This window comes from Taudactylus pleione, unplaced genomic scaffold, assembly GCF_031769625.1.
Source record: "Taudactylus pleione unplaced genomic scaffold, aTauple2 ptg000129l, whole genome shotgun sequence".
In the NCBI taxonomy this organism is placed as follows: domain Eukaryota; kingdom Metazoa; phylum Chordata; class Amphibia; order Anura; family Myobatrachidae; genus Taudactylus; species Taudactylus pleione.
The window spans coordinates 6,988,251-7,006,690 of NW_028284531.1; the positions used below are offsets into that span (position 1 = coordinate 6,988,251).

General features: G+C 43.1%; 1 protein-coding gene across 6 annotated transcripts in view; it reads left to right on the plus strand.

Annotated features, from left to right (window-relative positions):
* Nucleotides 1-18,440, plus strand: part of DTWD1 (DTW motif tRNA-uridine aminocarboxypropyltransferase 1) — a 56,289-nt gene that overhangs the window by 3,667 nt on the left and 34,182 nt on the right. For all 6 annotated transcript variants that reach the window (XM_088472805.1, XM_088472807.1, XM_088472806.1 and 3 more), the window contains 3 exons: nucleotides 589-812; nucleotides 7,489-7,632; nucleotides 10,511-10,775. In XM_088472805.1, the coding sequence (XP_088328931.1) occupies nucleotides 603-812; nucleotides 7,489-7,632; nucleotides 10,511-10,775 (619 nt within the window). In that variant the 5' untranslated portion in view covers nucleotides 589-602. The remainder of the gene's footprint in view (nucleotides 1-588; nucleotides 813-7,488; nucleotides 7,633-10,510; nucleotides 10,776-18,440) is intronic.

Here is an 18,440-nt window from a genome sequence, read left to right on the forward strand (position 1 = left end):
GTGGGCATTATGTGTAAGGGGCTTTACTTCTTTGGTCATTGTGTAAAAGGGGCACTTCTGTGTGTTATACATGAATAATGGACACTACTATGTGGTGTAATGTGAATCAAGATTGTGCTGCTGTGTGGTGTAATTTGATTTGGAAATACTATTGTGACCACGCCCCTTTCCTGAGACCACACCCTTTTTTTGGCACGCGTCTGCAGCGTGCGCTGTCCTTTTATTAAAAAAGTACCAAGGGGGGGCGGTGAGTTCCACCACTTCTCTAGGACCACTTTAAGCACTGAGTGTATACATCCGCCGATGCACTCGCTATATATCGTTCGTTGATCTAATGATATATATCAACAAGTGTGTACCCAGTTTAAGTTTCTCTGATTTAAAAAGTCTTGTGTTTCCCCATAAATGTAGGAACGCCTTTAACATATCATTTAAACATTTCAGCATTTAAAATAAAATGTAATATTTGCATTCTACAGTGATGAAGAGCACAGTACTAACACATGTAGGTCTGCTATATTTTATGTGTTTGTTACCATTCTCAGTTAAGCCTATATGTTGTTTTCTATGTATATTTGAAATCCATAGGCCTCGTGTGAATTATGTCCAATGACAAACAAGGAAAAGCCAGTTCATCATCAGAAAATGACATGTTGGATAATTTACAAGTCTCATCTCAAAAAGTACTTGAAATGGCACAAAAGAAAGGGAGGTCAAAGTGTCCGAAATGTAACAGCTCCAGAATGTTCTATTGCTACACCTGCTATGTACCTGTAGAGAGCGTGCCCACAGGGGATATCCCATCTGTGAAAGTAAGAAATCTATCTTATCTCCTAATATCTGTCCCATGAAATGTCTACTCTGCACTTTGCCCACTGTGTTTTATTGTAGCTACTTTATTCCAGGGCCCATGTACACCTTTAATTATAATGAACAGAAGATAATGGCTTACAATTTAATTTGCATACTCATTTGCATGTGCCAATGTGCATCACATCCTATTAGGACATTCCACATTCTGTTTATTCTGACTATTAGGGGGATATGTATCAAACCTTTGGGATAGAGAAACTGGAGAAGTTGTCCATATCAACCAATCAGCTTATAGCTATCATTTATCTAGCACTGGCTGTAAAATGACAGTTAAAAGCTGGACGACTTCACCTTATCTCTCTCAAAGGTTTGGTTCATCTCCCCATGACACATAAAACAATGGTATTGTTATTATTATTTAAGGTGCATACACACACAATTTTTTTTAACGATTATCGTTAACGAAATCGTTGAAAAAATTGTTCACTTTGAGTTAAAATGATGAACGATTATCCATCATGCGTGTTCACATTTGTAGTTAGTCAGACTGACCCACTTAACGATTTTCAGTAAGGGAATATGCAAAAATCGTTTGTAGTTCAAAAAAATCTTCATTACATTTAGTAAATTAATGATTTTAGTAAACGATTTTCGTTCACTTTTCCCTTGAAAAGTGAACAAAAATCGTTTACTAAAATCGTTCATTTACTAAATCGTTGTGTGTGTATGCACCTTTTACAGTTATTTTTAAGGCGCCACAAATTTCCCCCATACCGTACATAGTAAAGGTACAAAACAGGGTAAACAAGGCAACAAAGTAACATAATTTATATTAAATAACATATTGATATAAATACAAGCTGTAGCATATAGCCAGAATTACTGGGCGAGAGATGAAACAGGTGGAGAGAGCTTACATTCTAAAAGGGAGGAGGGGTAGTGGTGGTAAATGGGAGAAACAATGGGTTAGGGATGGTAGAGGAAAGACCCGATCAGGGAGAGATTCGGTAGCTAGCAGGATCCAGTTATATAAACGTTGCCTAATATTTTTAAATAAAAGACTACTTCTGCTGATGCTGCTATATCTACTTATGCTATTGTGGTTGATTAATCCTATCTGCAGAATGCCCTCCACATCTAATTAACTTACTATATATGATGTACTATATATGATGATGTCTTATTCATGTTGGACAAATTACCTGCCAGAAAAATGCTACATATATACTGTTTATCTGTTTATGTAATTGCATTCACAAATACCATACTTTGGAAATAATAAAATGGTCTTGGTACCTCTGACCAATTTGATGCATTGTAGCCAGATGCCTTTTTATTAGAACCCATTTAATAGAAAACATGGTATCTGGGAACACACATAATAAATATGTCACACACATATCTAAGCAGCTGATATCTTTGTATCTCCATGTGTAGCACTTATGTCTTCTATGTTTGCTTCCCCATTCTCTTTTAGTTTTTATACATGTCGATCTCATTAAAGCAAGTGAGCCTCACCAGTAACTATTAGTGAGCCACTGCTTAGGCTCTTGACTGTAGTTTGCAGTAATCTGCAAACTGAATTTGAACTAGGGAATAGGATTGCCACCTAGCAACAGCTAGTGGGCATAGGCAGCAAACCCTCGAAGATCTGCTGAAAGCAGAGAGAGTGATAGAAAATCACTCCCCTGCTAATCATAAACCGGCAGCTGCATGCACCACAGAGCAGGAGGTTCATAGTGTTAATTCTTGGTCTGGCGCAGGACTGTAGAAAGGGCACTCTCGCTCCACATCCCCCCCCTCCCCCCTGAAAAGGGTCATTACCATGAAAAAGGGGGCGTGTCTGTAAGACGTGCCCTCTTTTCATCACTCTTGGGGGTGCTGGTGGGGACAGCATCCGGGGCTTGTCTTAGCATGGTGCCGAGAAGGCACCGCCATAAGGGCAGGGTGCAATCTGCCCTTTTGAAGTCGAGCACCCAGCTAAAGCAGCCTAGCGGGAAAGCTAGGTCGTGCACAGAGGTCACATGCAAACCCTCTGTCAGCTGGGTGCACAGCTGCAGCCACTTTTCATATTTTCGGAAGCTTACTAATGGCAGTCCATTCCCTTTGTATTGTAGAATTGTAAATAGAATGACTTATTTGTTAAGAAAGAGTAGATGCATTTGTAATTTGTAACTAAGCTTTTTATTATAAATATCTGAATAATAACGAAGTAGCAAGTTGGAGCATGAGTTTCAGTAATGCAACAAAGTATACTGGTAAAATACAACAGTGTTACCAGTTGTTCAAATTTGCAACTTTCTATGGTAACTAATATCCTTTGATGCAGGGAAGGTAAACAATCCAAGTAACAAGCTTTTTTAGCTCTTCCAAGTGTGACATTTTAAGAGGTTGGAATCTAGGATTTATTCTCTTTACGGTTGTGACCTGTGTCCTTCTTGTCTCTTGGAAATCCTGAAAGTTAGAGTGTAACGCAGTGGTTCCCTAACTTTCTCAGTTCTTGGCACACTTACGGTCTTTATAATTTTTCAAGGCACCCTAAGCCAAAATAATTAGAGTATCAAAATAACGTAATAAGCATTTAAAAAAAAAAAAAAAAAAAAAGAGAACCCTTTACCCCCTCAATGTCTGTCCCTTTGCCCCTCTCCATGCCCTCCCCCCCACACTTAACCTTAAGTTGTGATCGTCAGCGCTGTCTGCTGCATCGCTCCTCAGATCAGAATCTTCCTGCTTTATCTCACACTGCGTTGTAGGACCCCATTTAGAAACAGGCAGCCTCAGAATTCACTGCCTGTTGTTGGATCTATTAGTGGTCTGGGAGACGGAATGGACATGGTGCTCTAAAAGGAAATTTCTTGAAGTACCGGGGAAGTTATATTGATGTGGTCTGACCGTGTAAGATCATCATGGAATAGCTCTCTTCGCAAATATTGGGCCTGTCTTCAGTATAGGGGAACATGGAAGAACCCTGGTGATAGTGCTATCAACTTTACAAGCACTATTGCCAGATCCCGAAGAGTTGGATATTGTTTGTGTAAAGTTTTGAGAACTTTATTTGAATTGCAGTCCATTTGCCCACTGGAGCACTCAGTGAGAGAGAATGGTATCTAGGTTAATCCCCAGGAAGGGAATCTGGTGAGTTGGAACCAGTATAGATCTGAGATGGTTTATAGTGAAACCTAGGTCTGTTAGTAGGGACAGCGTCATGTCTCTGTGTTGTATGAGAATTAAGACTCGTACACACTGGCCGATATTGTGAACGATAACTATATCGTTTAATCGTTCGTAATATCATCCAGTGTGTATGCAAGATATAGTTAACGATTCACGCTCCCGCAGTTCGCTAACAATATCTTTCATTGCCTGAACATGCAGGCCAACCTGCGATATCGTCAGGTTGTGCATGTTCAGTGATGCTGCCGGTGACGTCACTGAACAATATCGTTGACAATATAGTTCAGTGTATAGGCTCAATGACGTTAACGACATTGAGCCTGGCAAACATTTAACGAAAGCGCTCATGAAGCGAATCATTAAGTGTGTATGTGCCCTCAGTGAATCTATGTTTGTCAAAAGCAAATTGTCCAGGTAAGCAATAAACTGATTTTTGCGGATATGAGACTGCACCGATTTCATTACCCTTGTGAAGCTATAAGGGGCTTTGGAGAGGCCAAATACCATTACTGTCCACTGATATTGATGACCTTTCCATCCAAATATTAGTAGCCTCCTGTGTTTTTGGAAGATTTTATATCTATTTTCAGACCATAACAATTCTGCTGAAGTAGAAATGGCACTTATTATATGCCTTCCATGTGGAAACTTTTGAATTTCAGATATTGATTCAAAGCTTTCACATTTAACACTGGACTGAAGGAACCATTTTATTTCCTTATGGGCAATGTGACTGGTCCAACCTTTCTGCAGTGGGTCTGCACATTCTATCTTGCCTTCTGCCAGGGCTATGTTTAGGGTTTTGTGTAACCTGCTACTGCAATCTTTCAGTGGTACACATTTTTGGCGAGGAAATTTTTTTTAATGGCAAACTGTACCGTTTTTAACAACCATTTGTCTGAAGTAATCTGTCTCCAAAGGGTTGAGAGAATTTTATGTGCAGTTGAGACACTTCTTGTGATTTCACCTCTGTCCAGCCTCATGTGTGTCTTATCCTGCTCCAGAAGACACACACACTCACACACTCACTTTGTGGAAAGGGCTACTTGTGTTCCTGAGTTTTCACTTTTAAATCTGCAAAGGATTTTCTGACCTTGTAACAGGATTTTGCCTCAGAAATTAATTCTGGGCCAACCAAGTCTGTCAATTAGGTTCAGAAATTCCATAGCACAGGGAGCAAGCCTAGAAAGGCTTGCTTACTTAAACAAGCCAATTGTACCTTCTAGTATTGGTGACCTAATTAAACGTCTGAGCAATTATCAATGTGGCTCTGCTAATTGTTTTCAGTAATTCATATATACTAGAGTTTCTCTGGAGCAAGCTGAATCTCCTTCTTTCTCAGCTTTATCCAAAACAAATAACAGCAGGCCTGCAGCGTCAGCTATTTTATATTGTATTTGGGGAATCTGCCATAGTTTTGTTGCCCACTATTTGCACTTGTTCTGATTTTAGGAAGTTGCTGAAACTTTCTTTGCTATGTAACCACGCCCACTGGTTTTGTTTGTCCTACTGTAAACATACGCTGCCTTATAATTCATAATTGTGGGGGAGATTAATCAAATCTTCTGAAAATGACAAGTGGCGGTGTTACCCATAGCAACCAATCAGATTCTCCCTATCGTCTTATAAACTGTACTAGATAAATCTGGTTGCTATGGCAAAACCTCTAGTTGTCTATTTTAGATGGTTTGATAAATCTCCTTCTAAGGGCTCCATATAACAACTATACCAAATACCTGCCTGGCAAGGTCCACTGCTGCCACTCTCCTTCGTGGAGTCCTCTACTGAGTTGCTGGCAGTGTAATGTTGCCCATGATGGATTGCTGACTAATGTGCATGTGCGAATGCTGTGTGCGCGTTGTGCTACAGCAAGGTGGGGACTCTGCAAGGTCTGGAAGGATTCACTAAAGCTGGAAAGGCAGTGGGACTGTACCACTTGGCCATGTATAGATGTGGTACAGCCATAAACAGCAGTAAGCTGAGCTTACTGCTTACTACTGAGTTGTATTATTATTACTATTATCATTTATGCAAACAGCACTGTACTTTGAGGGGATCACAATACAAACAAATTACTTACAATAACATGATCTAGAAGGTAGCCTTGTGCAAATGGGTTGGTTATTATATTTAGACAGTCATTATGTCAATATGATAATGTCAACATGGTCATAATGTTGACAATGACCATGTCGATATTTATTATGTAGATAGTGAAATGTCAACATATTGTTCCTGGTGGCCCAGCAGTGACTTACCTGTCCCAGCGGATTCCGGCGTTATATGGCCAGAGCCATAACTAGACTTTTTGGTGCCCTGTGCCAGAGAGAGCATTGGCGCCCCTTCCCCCATTTTTTAAATAGGAACTTAAGAGAGTGCACCTGAAAAAGAGTCATGGCCTCATGGGGAAGGGCCAGGGAAGAGATAGGGGAGGCCAGGATATGCTGGGGATGAAAGAAGAGGAAGCTACAAGTGAGAATGATAATAAACAGGAAAATTGACCGGCCCAAACAGCGTCCTCTGACCTGCGGTGCCCTAGTTACGGCCCTGCATGTGATTGTGACTTCCAGGTCAGACCTATGATCCTCCAGCATTCGGAAATATTTCTCCCCTGATCTCTACCTGTAACCATAAAACCTCTAGTGCACCATTTTAGTTTCTGACTCTTAGATAGTATGTTTATATTTAACTGGACTAGTTATTGACTGCAGGCTGATTGTGATTTCAGGTGCAATGCTAGTGCAAATTATTCATGTGGCCATGCAGTCATTGCTGCTCCTACAGGTGCCCATTTTTTATATGTAAAGTTTGGTTCCATGTTTGGAATTGTTGCATCATAATCTGGGTATGAAAAAGTAAATCGTGGTATGCTCATTGTGAACTATGCTTACTGTAGCTAGAAACCTGTCAATCTATATAATTTAATTTCTATAGTGATCAAGATGACTATACACACTGACACTTCCCTAAACTCTTCATGCACTTTAACTGCTGCTTACTGTGTTTATGGTCTGTCGTGTGTATTGTAAGTAATAGGGCACATCCACTAGCAGACCTAGAAACGACTGCACGATTATAACATTGTAATCGTGCAGTCGTTTCACAGTCGTTCAGTGTAGGCACATCATTCATCCCCTAACAACGTTATCGTCAGGCTGACCAGCATGTTTGGGCGATGATTGATTTCGGAAACGACCAGTGGGAGCGAGCATCGCTGGTCGTTTCCGACATTAATATGCGCGATTAGTGCCCGATTACTGAGCGATTGCACTATTACGATGTTGTAATCGTGCAATCGCTCAGTAATGTTGCGTATTGGATACGCGGCATAAGACATTATGTTCACAATAGAGCTGGATTACCTATATTTTTGAATACTCAAGCTAAGCTGTAACTCAGAATGAGCATACTGTAAGTGCATAGCTAGTGCCCATGTGCGTTTAGCATTAGTATTCTAAGAATGTAATAAAGTGGTGGTAATGTATTTTGTTTTGTTTTTAGCTTCCTCTAAAAATTGATATTATCAAACACCCTAATGAAACGGATGGGAAAAGCACTGCTGTACATGCAAAACTTCTTGCACATGAGGACGTTACTGTCTATACATATCCCTGTATTCCAGATTATGACAATCACAGGCATGACGTAAGTCAAGTACATGATTACACATACCGATATTAATGTAGGTCTCTTGATATTTGAATTAACCATGTTTTAATAAAATAAAGTTTTTTGTTTTTTTTATAATCCTATCCTGGCCCTGAAGTGCCCCCTGATTGGCTAGAATAGCATGCTTTCACTTTGAGAGAGCTGTATATTCCCCACTTGTTACAGATGTAAAATTCTTATGCAGAAAATCATTTTTATTCAGCAATAAGAATTATTAGTTGTAGCTGAATCTTATAAATTGCTTACAAGTTATATCCAGTTCCCCACTGCTTGCTATGTATGAAAGGTATAGAAAATATCAGCATTCTAAATATAGTGGTTTAACAACTGTACCCTGCTGGTATTGTTAGAGTGGCACTTTAGTCATTAAATGTTCTTGTAAAACACTATGGATATATTGTGAGATCACTGAACTGACATAATTAGAGTCCCTAACAGCATTGCAGAGCACAATGTATAGGTGAATCTAACCCAGCGGCTAATTACCTGCTGTGGCCTATTCACTTAGTGGGGTTTACCCCGCACGTTAAGACCCTGAAGTGGATATTTCCTTGCAGCTTCAAGAAAGGCAAGGAAAAGCCTGTAAAAAAGGCACCCTGACGGGGTTTAATATACAGGGACGGGATACGTTTAGGAAGGCGGTGGCCGCAATCCCGACCGCCGGCTTCCCGAATCCTCTATCCCACCTAGGGTTAAATGACAGGCGTCTAGATTTTAGATGCCTGTCATTTTCCCGACGCCGGGAGACACGTGCCCGGTATCCCGATCGAAAGGATGCCGGGCGCCGCAAGCGGACAGCCGCGGGGGTTAGGTTTAGGGTACGTGGGCGGGAATTAGGGTTAGGCACCCCCCCCCCCCCCCGGGAGGGTTAGGGTTAGGCTAGGGGGAGGGAGGGTTAGGGTTAGGCACCCCCGGGGGGGACTTAGAATTAGGCACCCCTCTGGCAGCAGGGAAGGGAGTGTTGGGCACTTAGAGGGGGAGGTTAGGGTTAGGCACCCCTAAGGAGGGTTAGGGTGGTTGGTTAGTATAGTTTATACTTACCTTAGGGACGATCGGGATTTCCATCGCTGTCGGGTATCCGCTGCCGGGCTCTGCTGTTTTGTCGGGCTGCCGCAGCCGAGAATCGAACTGCCGGTCATGCGGCAGCCGGCTTTTCATACCGAATGCCACGGGGACAACCCATTGATTCCACACTTTATGCAGAATAAATGGATTAGTGTGCATTAATCCCTGGTTGACCGCGCAGGGAAAAGGCTAATTAATTGAATAGCTTTTCACCGCTTGGTGTGATCAATTAGCTGCGAGGCATATCCAGCCACTAATTGAATTCCCCCCAAAGTCTCCTGCCTGACTATGCCAATTTTATGGAGACCACTCTATTTCTGTTTTAGTGCTAGCAGAAAAGGGAAGGCACAGGCCTATGATTTTGTTTTTAACTAGGGGAATACTCTCATTTCTTTGTACCTAGTGTAAAGTGCATATATTTATCTGTATACTTTATAGAGGTAGTGGATCACATGGCAAGTGAATGTGAGGTTCCACTGGTTGTGTTAAGGTTACAAAGAACAGAATCTTAGGGGCAGATTCAGTTGAACAGGAGCTTCCGTTGGTAGCTCATGTTGTGCCTTTTTCCGCCTATAATGGAAAGCTGATCCTGCTCACACCTCCATAAACTGCGAGCAAAATCAACCCTTATCAGTAAAGGCACAAAAGCCGCCAGAACGGGTCCCAGCAGATTCCACATTTAATTGAATCTGCCCCTTTGTGTGTGTGTTTTTCTAAATTGGGCTATTTTAAAATGTGTTGCAGACAGAACCAAAACGACATAAATTGTTGAATTGATCTTGGTTATAAAGAGGCTAACCCCCACTAGTTACACATTGGCATTGCCCTACTAAGAGCTGGATTCAATTAGCCGCGATAAAACACTATTCGCCAGTTTTGGTGCGATATTTTTGCATCTTTTGGCAATGCTCGCTCCCATTCGTCCTATCCTATTACGAAAACTGCGCATGGCAAAACCAGCGATAAGTACAGCACAATTTGGGGAAATCAGTCTGTACCCCATAAAAAGCCTAATTGACCTAGGAAATCAATATAAGAGTGCATTACTAGCCCTAATAAAAGTATTTTGAGTTCTTAAATTGTGTCAAATGGCTGTTATGTGGATGTTTGCATAAGTGTTGAAAAATGATAAACAATATTTTTGGGAAAAAATAATTGCTGTAGTTAAATTTTGGGTACATTAAAATGGGTGCTAGTATATTTTTATGTCTATAAAGTGCAGTTTAAATAAAAAAAAAAATACACCTGCTGCAGCCACCTGCAATCCTATAAAACACCTGTCTCATCCATACAGCCCCCTAACATACCTGACTCGGTACTTAAAACCCATTTTTCAACACTTTTTTTTTTTTACATTTTCACCCCAAATATGTCGTCATTAGGTGGAATTAAGTTTAAATAAGAAATTCTTTTTGCCTAATTAGTTATTAGGGGGATATCCAAAGTTGCGAAAAAAAAGTTGTGAAAACTTAACGCAAAATCACGGCTCTTCTTGTCTAATTGAATTCCCCCCTATGTGTATTAAACATCCATACCTATTATATTGATTGATTACGGCTTTAGGAGAAAAGATAACCAGGACAGCTCTTCGTGCATGCAGGGTTATAAAATGATCATAGCAGCATGGTATGTTGCTGGCAGATAAGTGACTGAGGAGAGACACATGGGGATAACAAATTTGTAAGCGAGAGAGATGCATAAAGACCTATAGTGAGCACCATTGGTTGTGAAAATGAGAGCTTTTCTCAGCTCGTCCAACAGTTTAATTGCTTTTTTTATTTTCTTTCAGATTATTCTAGTGTTTCCAGGTCCACAGGCAGTACCTCTCAAGGACAGCCTTCTGCATCTCAGTCACTGTAATACTCACAATAAAGACTCTACTTCTGAACCAACTATGAAACGTCAAAAACTAGAAGCTGATAGTAATGACAGTGAGAATAAAGACCTGAAGACTGAGGGCAAAAGTCCAAAGATAGATTGTTTGAAGAAAGTTGTATTCATTGACAGTACATGGAATCAGACCAACAAAATCATGTCCGATGAACGACTTCAAGGTAACAAATAGTATATAATGCAACTGCTCCTGACTGTAAAAACAAACCAGGCTATGGGTATTATATAAAGTAGACATTTCTTCAGATTCTTGTAGATACAGTCGGGTGCATAAATATTGGGACATTGACAGAATTTTCATATTTTGGCCTCTATTCACCACCACAATGGCTTTGAAATGAAACAAACAAGATGTGCTTTAACTGCAGACTTTCAGATTTAATTTGATGGTAATTACATCCAAATCAGGTGAACGGTGTAGGAATTACAACGGTTTCTATATGTGCCTCCCACTTTTTAAGGGGCCAAAAGTAATGGGACAAACTAAACAATCCTAAATCTAACTTTCACTTTTTAATACTTTGTTGCAAATCCTTTGCAGGCAATTACAGCCTGAAGTCTGGAACGCATAGACATCACCAGACGCTGGGTTTCATCCCTGGTGGTGCTCTGCCAGGCCTCTACTGCAAATGTCTTCAGTTCCTGCTTATTCTTGGGGCATTCTCCCTTCAGTTTTGTCTTCATCAAGTGAAATGCATGCTCAATCGAATTCAGGTCAGGGGATTGACTTGGCCATTGCATAACATTCCACTTTTTAGCCTTAAAAAACTGTTTGGTTGCTTTTGCTGTATGCTTCGGGTCATTGTCCATCTGCACTGCGAAGCGCCGTCCAATGCGTTCTGAAGCATTTGACTGAATATGAGCATATAATATTGCCCGAAACCCTTCAGAATTCATTCTGCTGCTGTTGTCAGCAGTCACATCATCAATAAATACAAGGGAACCCGTTCCATTGGCAGCAATACATGCCCACGCCATGACACTACCACCACCATGCTTCACTGATGAGGTGGTATGTTTTGGATCATGAGCAGTTCCTTTCCTTCTCCATACTCTTCTCTTCCCATCACTCTGGTACAAGTTGATCTTTGTCTCATCTGTTCATAGGATGTTGTTCCAGTACTGTAATGGCTTTTTTAGATGTTGTTTGGCAAACTCTAATCTGGTCTTCTTGATTTTGTGGCTCACCAATGGTATACATCTTGTGGTGAACCCTCTATATTCACTCTTTTGAAGTCTTCTCTTGATTGTTGACTTTGACACATATACACCTACCTCCTGGAGAGTGTTCTTGATTTGGCCAACTGTTGTGAAGGGGTTTTTCTTCACCAGGGAAATAATTCCACCACAGTTGTTTTCCGTGGTCTTCCGGGTCTTTTGGTGTTGCTGAGCTCTCCGGTGCGTTCTTTCTTTATAAGAATGTTCCAAACAGTTGATTTGGCCACACCTAATGCTATCTCTCTGATGGGTTTGTTTTGATTTTTCAGCCTAATGATGGCTTGCTTCACTGATAGTGACAGCTCTTTGGATCTCATATTGAGAGTCGACAGCAACTGATTCCAAATGCAAATGTCCCACCTAGAATCAACTCCAGACCTTTTACCTGCTTAATTGATAATGAAATAGCGAGGGAATAGCCCACACCTGTCCATTAAATAGCATTTGAGTTGATAGTCCCATTACTTTTGGCCCCTTAAAAAGTGGGAGACACATATAGAAACCGTTGTAATTCCTACACCGTTCACCTGATTTGAATGTAATTACCCTCAAATTAAATCTGAAAGTCTGCAGTTAAAGCACATCTTGTTTGTTTCATTTCAAAGCCATTGTGGTGGTGAATAGAGGCCAAAATATGAAAATTCTGTCAATGTCCCAATATTTATGCACCTGACTGTAAGTGTTTTAATCCGTTATACACTAAAGTAACATGACCAGATCACCTTGTGGGTCATGGATTGTAATTCTAATAATCTTGTGTGCAAATTGTTGTCACACTATAGTGTTATAACTAGGGGTGTGCACCGGCCACTTTTCGTGTTTTGTGTTTTGGTTTTGGATCTGGATCTTTCTTCGTGTTTTGGATCTGGATTGGTTTTGCCAAAACCACCCTTCCGTGTTTTGGGTTCTGGGTTTTGTGTTTTGGATCTGTATTTTTTTTAAAAAAAGCATAAAAACAGCTAAAATCACAGAATTTGTAGGTTTTTCTGCTCCTATGCTATTATTAACCTCAATAACCTTAATTTCCACTCATTTCCAGTCTATTCTGAACACCTCACACCTCACAATAGTGTTTTTATGTCCAAAACGTTGCACCGAGGTAGCTGGATGACTATGCTAAGCGACACGAGTGGGCGGCACAAACACGTGACCCATCTAGGCGTGAAACTGCAGTGGCAGACAGGATGGCAGTTTGAAAAACTAGGCCCCAAACTGTACATAATGCAAAGAAAAAAAAGAGGTGCAAGATGGAATTGTCCTTGGGCCCTCCCACCCACCCTTATGTTGTATAAACAGGACATGCACACTTTAACAAACCAATCATTTCAGCGCCAGGGTCTGCCACACAACTGTGGCTGAAATGATTGGTTCGTTTGGGCCCCCACAAAACAAGCTGGCAATTAATGTGTCCCTGCACAAACTGGCTCTATGGAGGCAAGATGTCATCCTCATCCTCCTCATCCACCGATTCCTCACCCTCTTCAGTGTGTACATCCTCATCCTCACAAAGTATTAACTCGTCCCCACTTGAATCCACCACCACAGGTCCCTCTGTACCTTCTGGAGGCTGGTCTCCCTGGAAGAGCTGATAATTCATTTTGATGAACATCATCTTCTCCACATTCTGTGGAAGCAACCTCCTACGCCTTTCGCTGACAAGGTTCCCGGCTGCACTAAACACTCTTTCGGAGTACACACTGGAGGGGGGGCAACTCAGGTAAAATAGAGCCAGTTTGTACAGGGGCCTCCAAATTGCCTCTTTTTCCTGCCAGTACAGGTATGGACTGTCTGCCATGCCTACTTGGATGCTGTCACCGATGTAATCCTCCACCATTCTGTCAATGGTGACAGTATCATATGCAGTGACAGTAGACATGTCAGAAATTGTTGCCAGGTCCTTCAGTCCGGACCAGATGTCCAAACTTGGTCCTGCCTGCCCTGCATCACCGCCAGCGGGTTGCTTAGGATACCTAAGTTTTTTCCTGGCAGCCCCAGTTGCAGGAGAAAATGAAGAAGGAGCCGTTGACGTGTCACGTTCCGCTTCAGCTGACAGTGTGTTCACCAGCAGGTCTTTGCACCTCTGCAGGCTTGTGTCGGCCGGAAAGAGAGACACCACATAGGCTTTAAACCTAGGATCGAGCACGGTGGCCAAAACGTAGTGGTCTGATTTCAACAGATTGACCACCCTGGAATCCTGGCAAAGCGAATGAAGGGCTTCATCCACAAGTCCCACATGCCGAGCGGAATCGCTCCGTCTTAGCTCCTCCTTCACTTTCTCCAGCTGCTTCTGCAAAAGCCTGATGAGGGGAATGACCTGACTCAAGCTGGCAGTGTCTGAACTGACTTCACGTGTGGCAAGTTCGAAGGGCTGGAGAACCTTGCACAACACGGAAATCATTCTCCACTGCGCTTGAGTCAGGTGCATACCCCCTCCTTTGCCTATGTCATAGGTGGATGTATAGGCTTGTATGGCCTTTTGCTGCTCCTCCATCCTCTGAAGCATATAGAGGGTTGAGTTCCACCGCGTCACAACCTCTTGCTTCAGGTGATGGCGGGGCAGGTTCAAGAGTGTTTGCTGGCGCTCCAGTCTTCGGCACGCAGTCGCTGAATGGCGAAAGTGGCCAGAAATTTTTCGGGCCACCCAAAGCGTCTCCTGCACGCCCCTGTCGCTTTTCAGAAAATTCTGCACCACCAAGTTTATTGTGTGAGCAAAACATGGGACGTGCTGGAATTTGCCCAGATGTAATGCCCGCACAATATTGGTGGCGTTGTCAGATATCACAAATCCCCAGGAGAGTCTAAGTGGGGTAAGCCACTGGGCGATGATTTCCCTCAGTTTCTCTAAGAGGTTGTCGGCGGTGTGCCTCTTACTGAAACCGGTGATACACAGCGTAGCCTGCCTTGTAACGAGCTGGCATTTCTGAGATGCTGCTACTGGTGACGCTGCTGCTGTTGCTGCGTAAGGTGATACATCTACCCAGTGGGCTGTCACAGTCATATAGTCCTTAGTCTGCCCTGTTCCACTTGTCCACATGTCCGTGGTTAAGTGGACATTGTGTACAACGGCATTTTTCAGGACACTGAGGACACTTTTTCTGACGTTTCTGTACAGTCTCGGTATCGCCTGCCTAGTGAAGTGGAATCTAGACGGGATTTGGAACCGGGGACACACTACCTCCATTAATTGTCTAAATCCCACTGCACTAATGGCGGATACCGGACGCACGTCTAACACCAACATAGCAGTCAAGGCCTCAGTTATACGTTTTGCTTCAGGATGACTGCTGTCGTACTTCATCCTCCTTGCTAAGGACTGTTGGAGGGTCAATTGTTTAGTAAAAGTAGTGGTGTTCCTACTTCCTCTCTGGGATGATGAACGACTCCCAGCAGCAGCAACAGCAGCAGCGGCAGCAGTAGGCGTAGCAATGCAGGATCCTCCAGAGGAATCCCGGATAGGAGAGTCAGTCATGCCAGTGACATGGCCTGCAGGACTACTTCCGATCCTGACTAAGGAGGAAATTGACGAGGAGGGAGTTGACGGTGTGGTTTGCAGGCGCTTGGATACAACAGGACAACGGGATTTAGGTGTCCCTGGACTGCTTACGGTCTTAGCCAAAGTTTCTGAACTTGACAGTAACTTTTTATGAACGCGCTGCAGGTGCCGTATAAGGGAGGATGTTCCTAGGTGGTTGACGTCCCTACCCCTACTTATTTCACCTTTACATATGGTACATATGGCAAGACAGTTGTTGTCCGGATTTGGATAGAAATATTGCCAGACCAAAGAGGTGGAATGTTTGGTCTTCTGCCCAGGCATGACCGTGATGGGCTTTTTCATCCCACGGACAACAACTGTCTCCCCCGGAGCCTGATTTAAACAAACCACATCACCATCAGAATCCTCCTCGCCAACTTCCTCCTCAGCGCCAGCTACACCAGTATCCTCATCCTGTTGTACTTCAACAGTGACATCTTCAATTTGCATATCAGCAAGTGGACTGTGGGTGCTCCTTTCAGCACTTGCAGGGGGCATGCAAATGGTGGAAAGAGCCACCTCTTCCCGTCCAGTGCTGGGAAGGTCAGGCATCGCAACCACCACCACACTTGGACTCTCCTTGGGGATTTGTGATATCTTCTTAGAAAGCACAGTTCTTCGCTGTGCTTTTGCCAGCTTAACTCTTTTGATTTTTTTAGTGGGAGGAGGGCTTCCATCGTCATGTGAAGCTGAACCACTAGTCATGAACATACTAGGGATCGACCTTAGCCGTTCCTTGCCACTCCGTGTCGTAAATGGCATATTGGCAAGTTTACGTTTCTCTTCAGCTGATTTAAATGTCTTTTTCAAGGTCATTTTCCTGAACTTTGCCATTTGGGATTGTATGTGCCCTCTACTATGACATTGGGCATCGGCCTTGGCAGACGACGTTGATGGCATGTTATCGTCTATGTCATGACTAGTGGCAGCAGCTTCAGCACTAGGAGGAAGTGGTTCTTGATCTTTCTCTATTTTATTTTTATCGGAGAAAGTTTGGTCCTCCATTTATGTTATATCAATTTGATATATACGTGCGGCTAAACACAGAAAATAATTTTTTTTTTGGTTTGGACTGGAGTGTACTTTGTGGGTTACAGCACCCTTTAACGGTCAAGCCAGCCGGCCCTTTACTTATGACACAGGCGCACTCTTGGCACTACTTTGTTGATGCACGTGCGGCTACTGCGCACACAATTCACAAACACAGAAAATAATTTTTTTTTGGTTTGGACTGGAGTGTACTTTCGGGGGTTACAGCACCCTTTAACGGTCAAGCCAGCCGGCCCTTTACTTATGACACAGGCGCACTCTTGGCACTACTTTGTTGATGCACGTGCGGCTACTGCGCACACAATTCACAAACACAGAAAATAATTTTTTTTTGGTTTGGACTGGAGTGTACTTTCGGGGGTTACAGCACCCTTTAACGGTCAAGCCAGCCGGCCCTTTACTTATGACACAGGCGCACGCTTGGCACTACTTTGTTGATGCACGTGCGGCTACTGCGCACACAATTCACAAACACAGAAAATAATTTTTTTTTTGGTTTGGACTGGAGTGTACTTTCGGGGGTTACAGCACCCTTAACGGTCAAGCCAGCCGGCCCTTTACTTATGACACAGGCGCACGCTTGGCACTACTTTGTTGATGCACGTGCGGCTACTGCGCACACAATTCACAAACACAGAAAATAATTTTTTTTTTGGTTTGGACTGGAGTGTACTTTGGGGGTTACAGCACCCTTTAACGGTCAAGCCAGCCGGCCCTTTACTTATGACACAGGCGCACGCTTGGCACTACTTTGTTGATGCACGTGCGGCTACTGCGCACACAATTCACAAACACAGAAAATAATTTTTTTTTTGGTTTGGACTGGAGTGTATTTTCGGGGGTTACAGCACCCTTAACGGTCAAGCCAGCCGGCCCTTTACTTATGACACAGGCGCACGCTTGGCACTACTTTGTTGATGCACGTGCGGCTACTGCGCACACAATTCACAAACACAGAAAATAAATTTTTTTTTGGTTTGGACTGGAGTGTACTTTGGGGGTTACAGCACCCTTTAACGGTCAAGCCAGCCGGCCCTTTACTTATGACACAGGCGCACGCTTGGCACTACTTTGTTGATGCACATGCGGCTACTGCGCACACAATTCACAAACACAGAAAATAATTTTTTTTTTGGTTTGGACTGGAGTGTACTTTCGGGGGTTACAGCACCCTTAACGGTCAAGCCAGCCGGCCCTTTACTTATGACACAGGCGCACGCTTGGCACTACTTTGTTGATGCACGTGCGGCTACTGCGCACACAATTCACAAACACAGAAAATAATTTTTTTTTTGGTTTGGACTGGAGTGTACTTTCGGGGGTTACAGCACCCTTAACGGTCAAGCCAGCCGGCCCTTTACTTATGACACAGGCGCACGCTTGGCACTACTTTGTTGATGCACGTGCGGCTACTGCGCACACAATTCACAAACACAGAAAATAATTTTTTTTTTGGTTTGGACTGGAGTGTACTTTCGGGGGTTACAGCACCCTTAACAGTCAAGCCAGCCGGCCCTTTACTTATGACACAGGCGCACGCTTGGCACTACTTTGTTGATGCACGTGCGGCTACTGCGCACACAATTCACAAACACAGAAAATAATTTTTTTTTGGTTTGGACTGGAGTGTACTTTCGGGGGTTACAGCACCCTTAACGGTCAAGCCAGCCGGCCCTTTACTTATGACACAGGCGCACGCTTGGCACTACTTTGTTGATGCACATGCGGCTACTGCGCACACAATTCACAAACACAGAAAATATATTATTTTTTTAGCACTTGGGGCGAGCACCCCTGATGGACAGAGCACCCCCTGGACAACACTACAGCACTCCTTTAGGACTGGGACACTGCACAGGACTTTGGAGTGGACACAGCCCCTATGGAGAACTGACTGCACAACACAGTCCAGCCAGCCCCTATGGACTTTGAAGTAGTGGACACAGCCCCTATTAACAACAGCAGCACAGCACAACACAGCCAGCCCCTATGGACTTTGAAGTAGTGGACAACAGCAGCACTA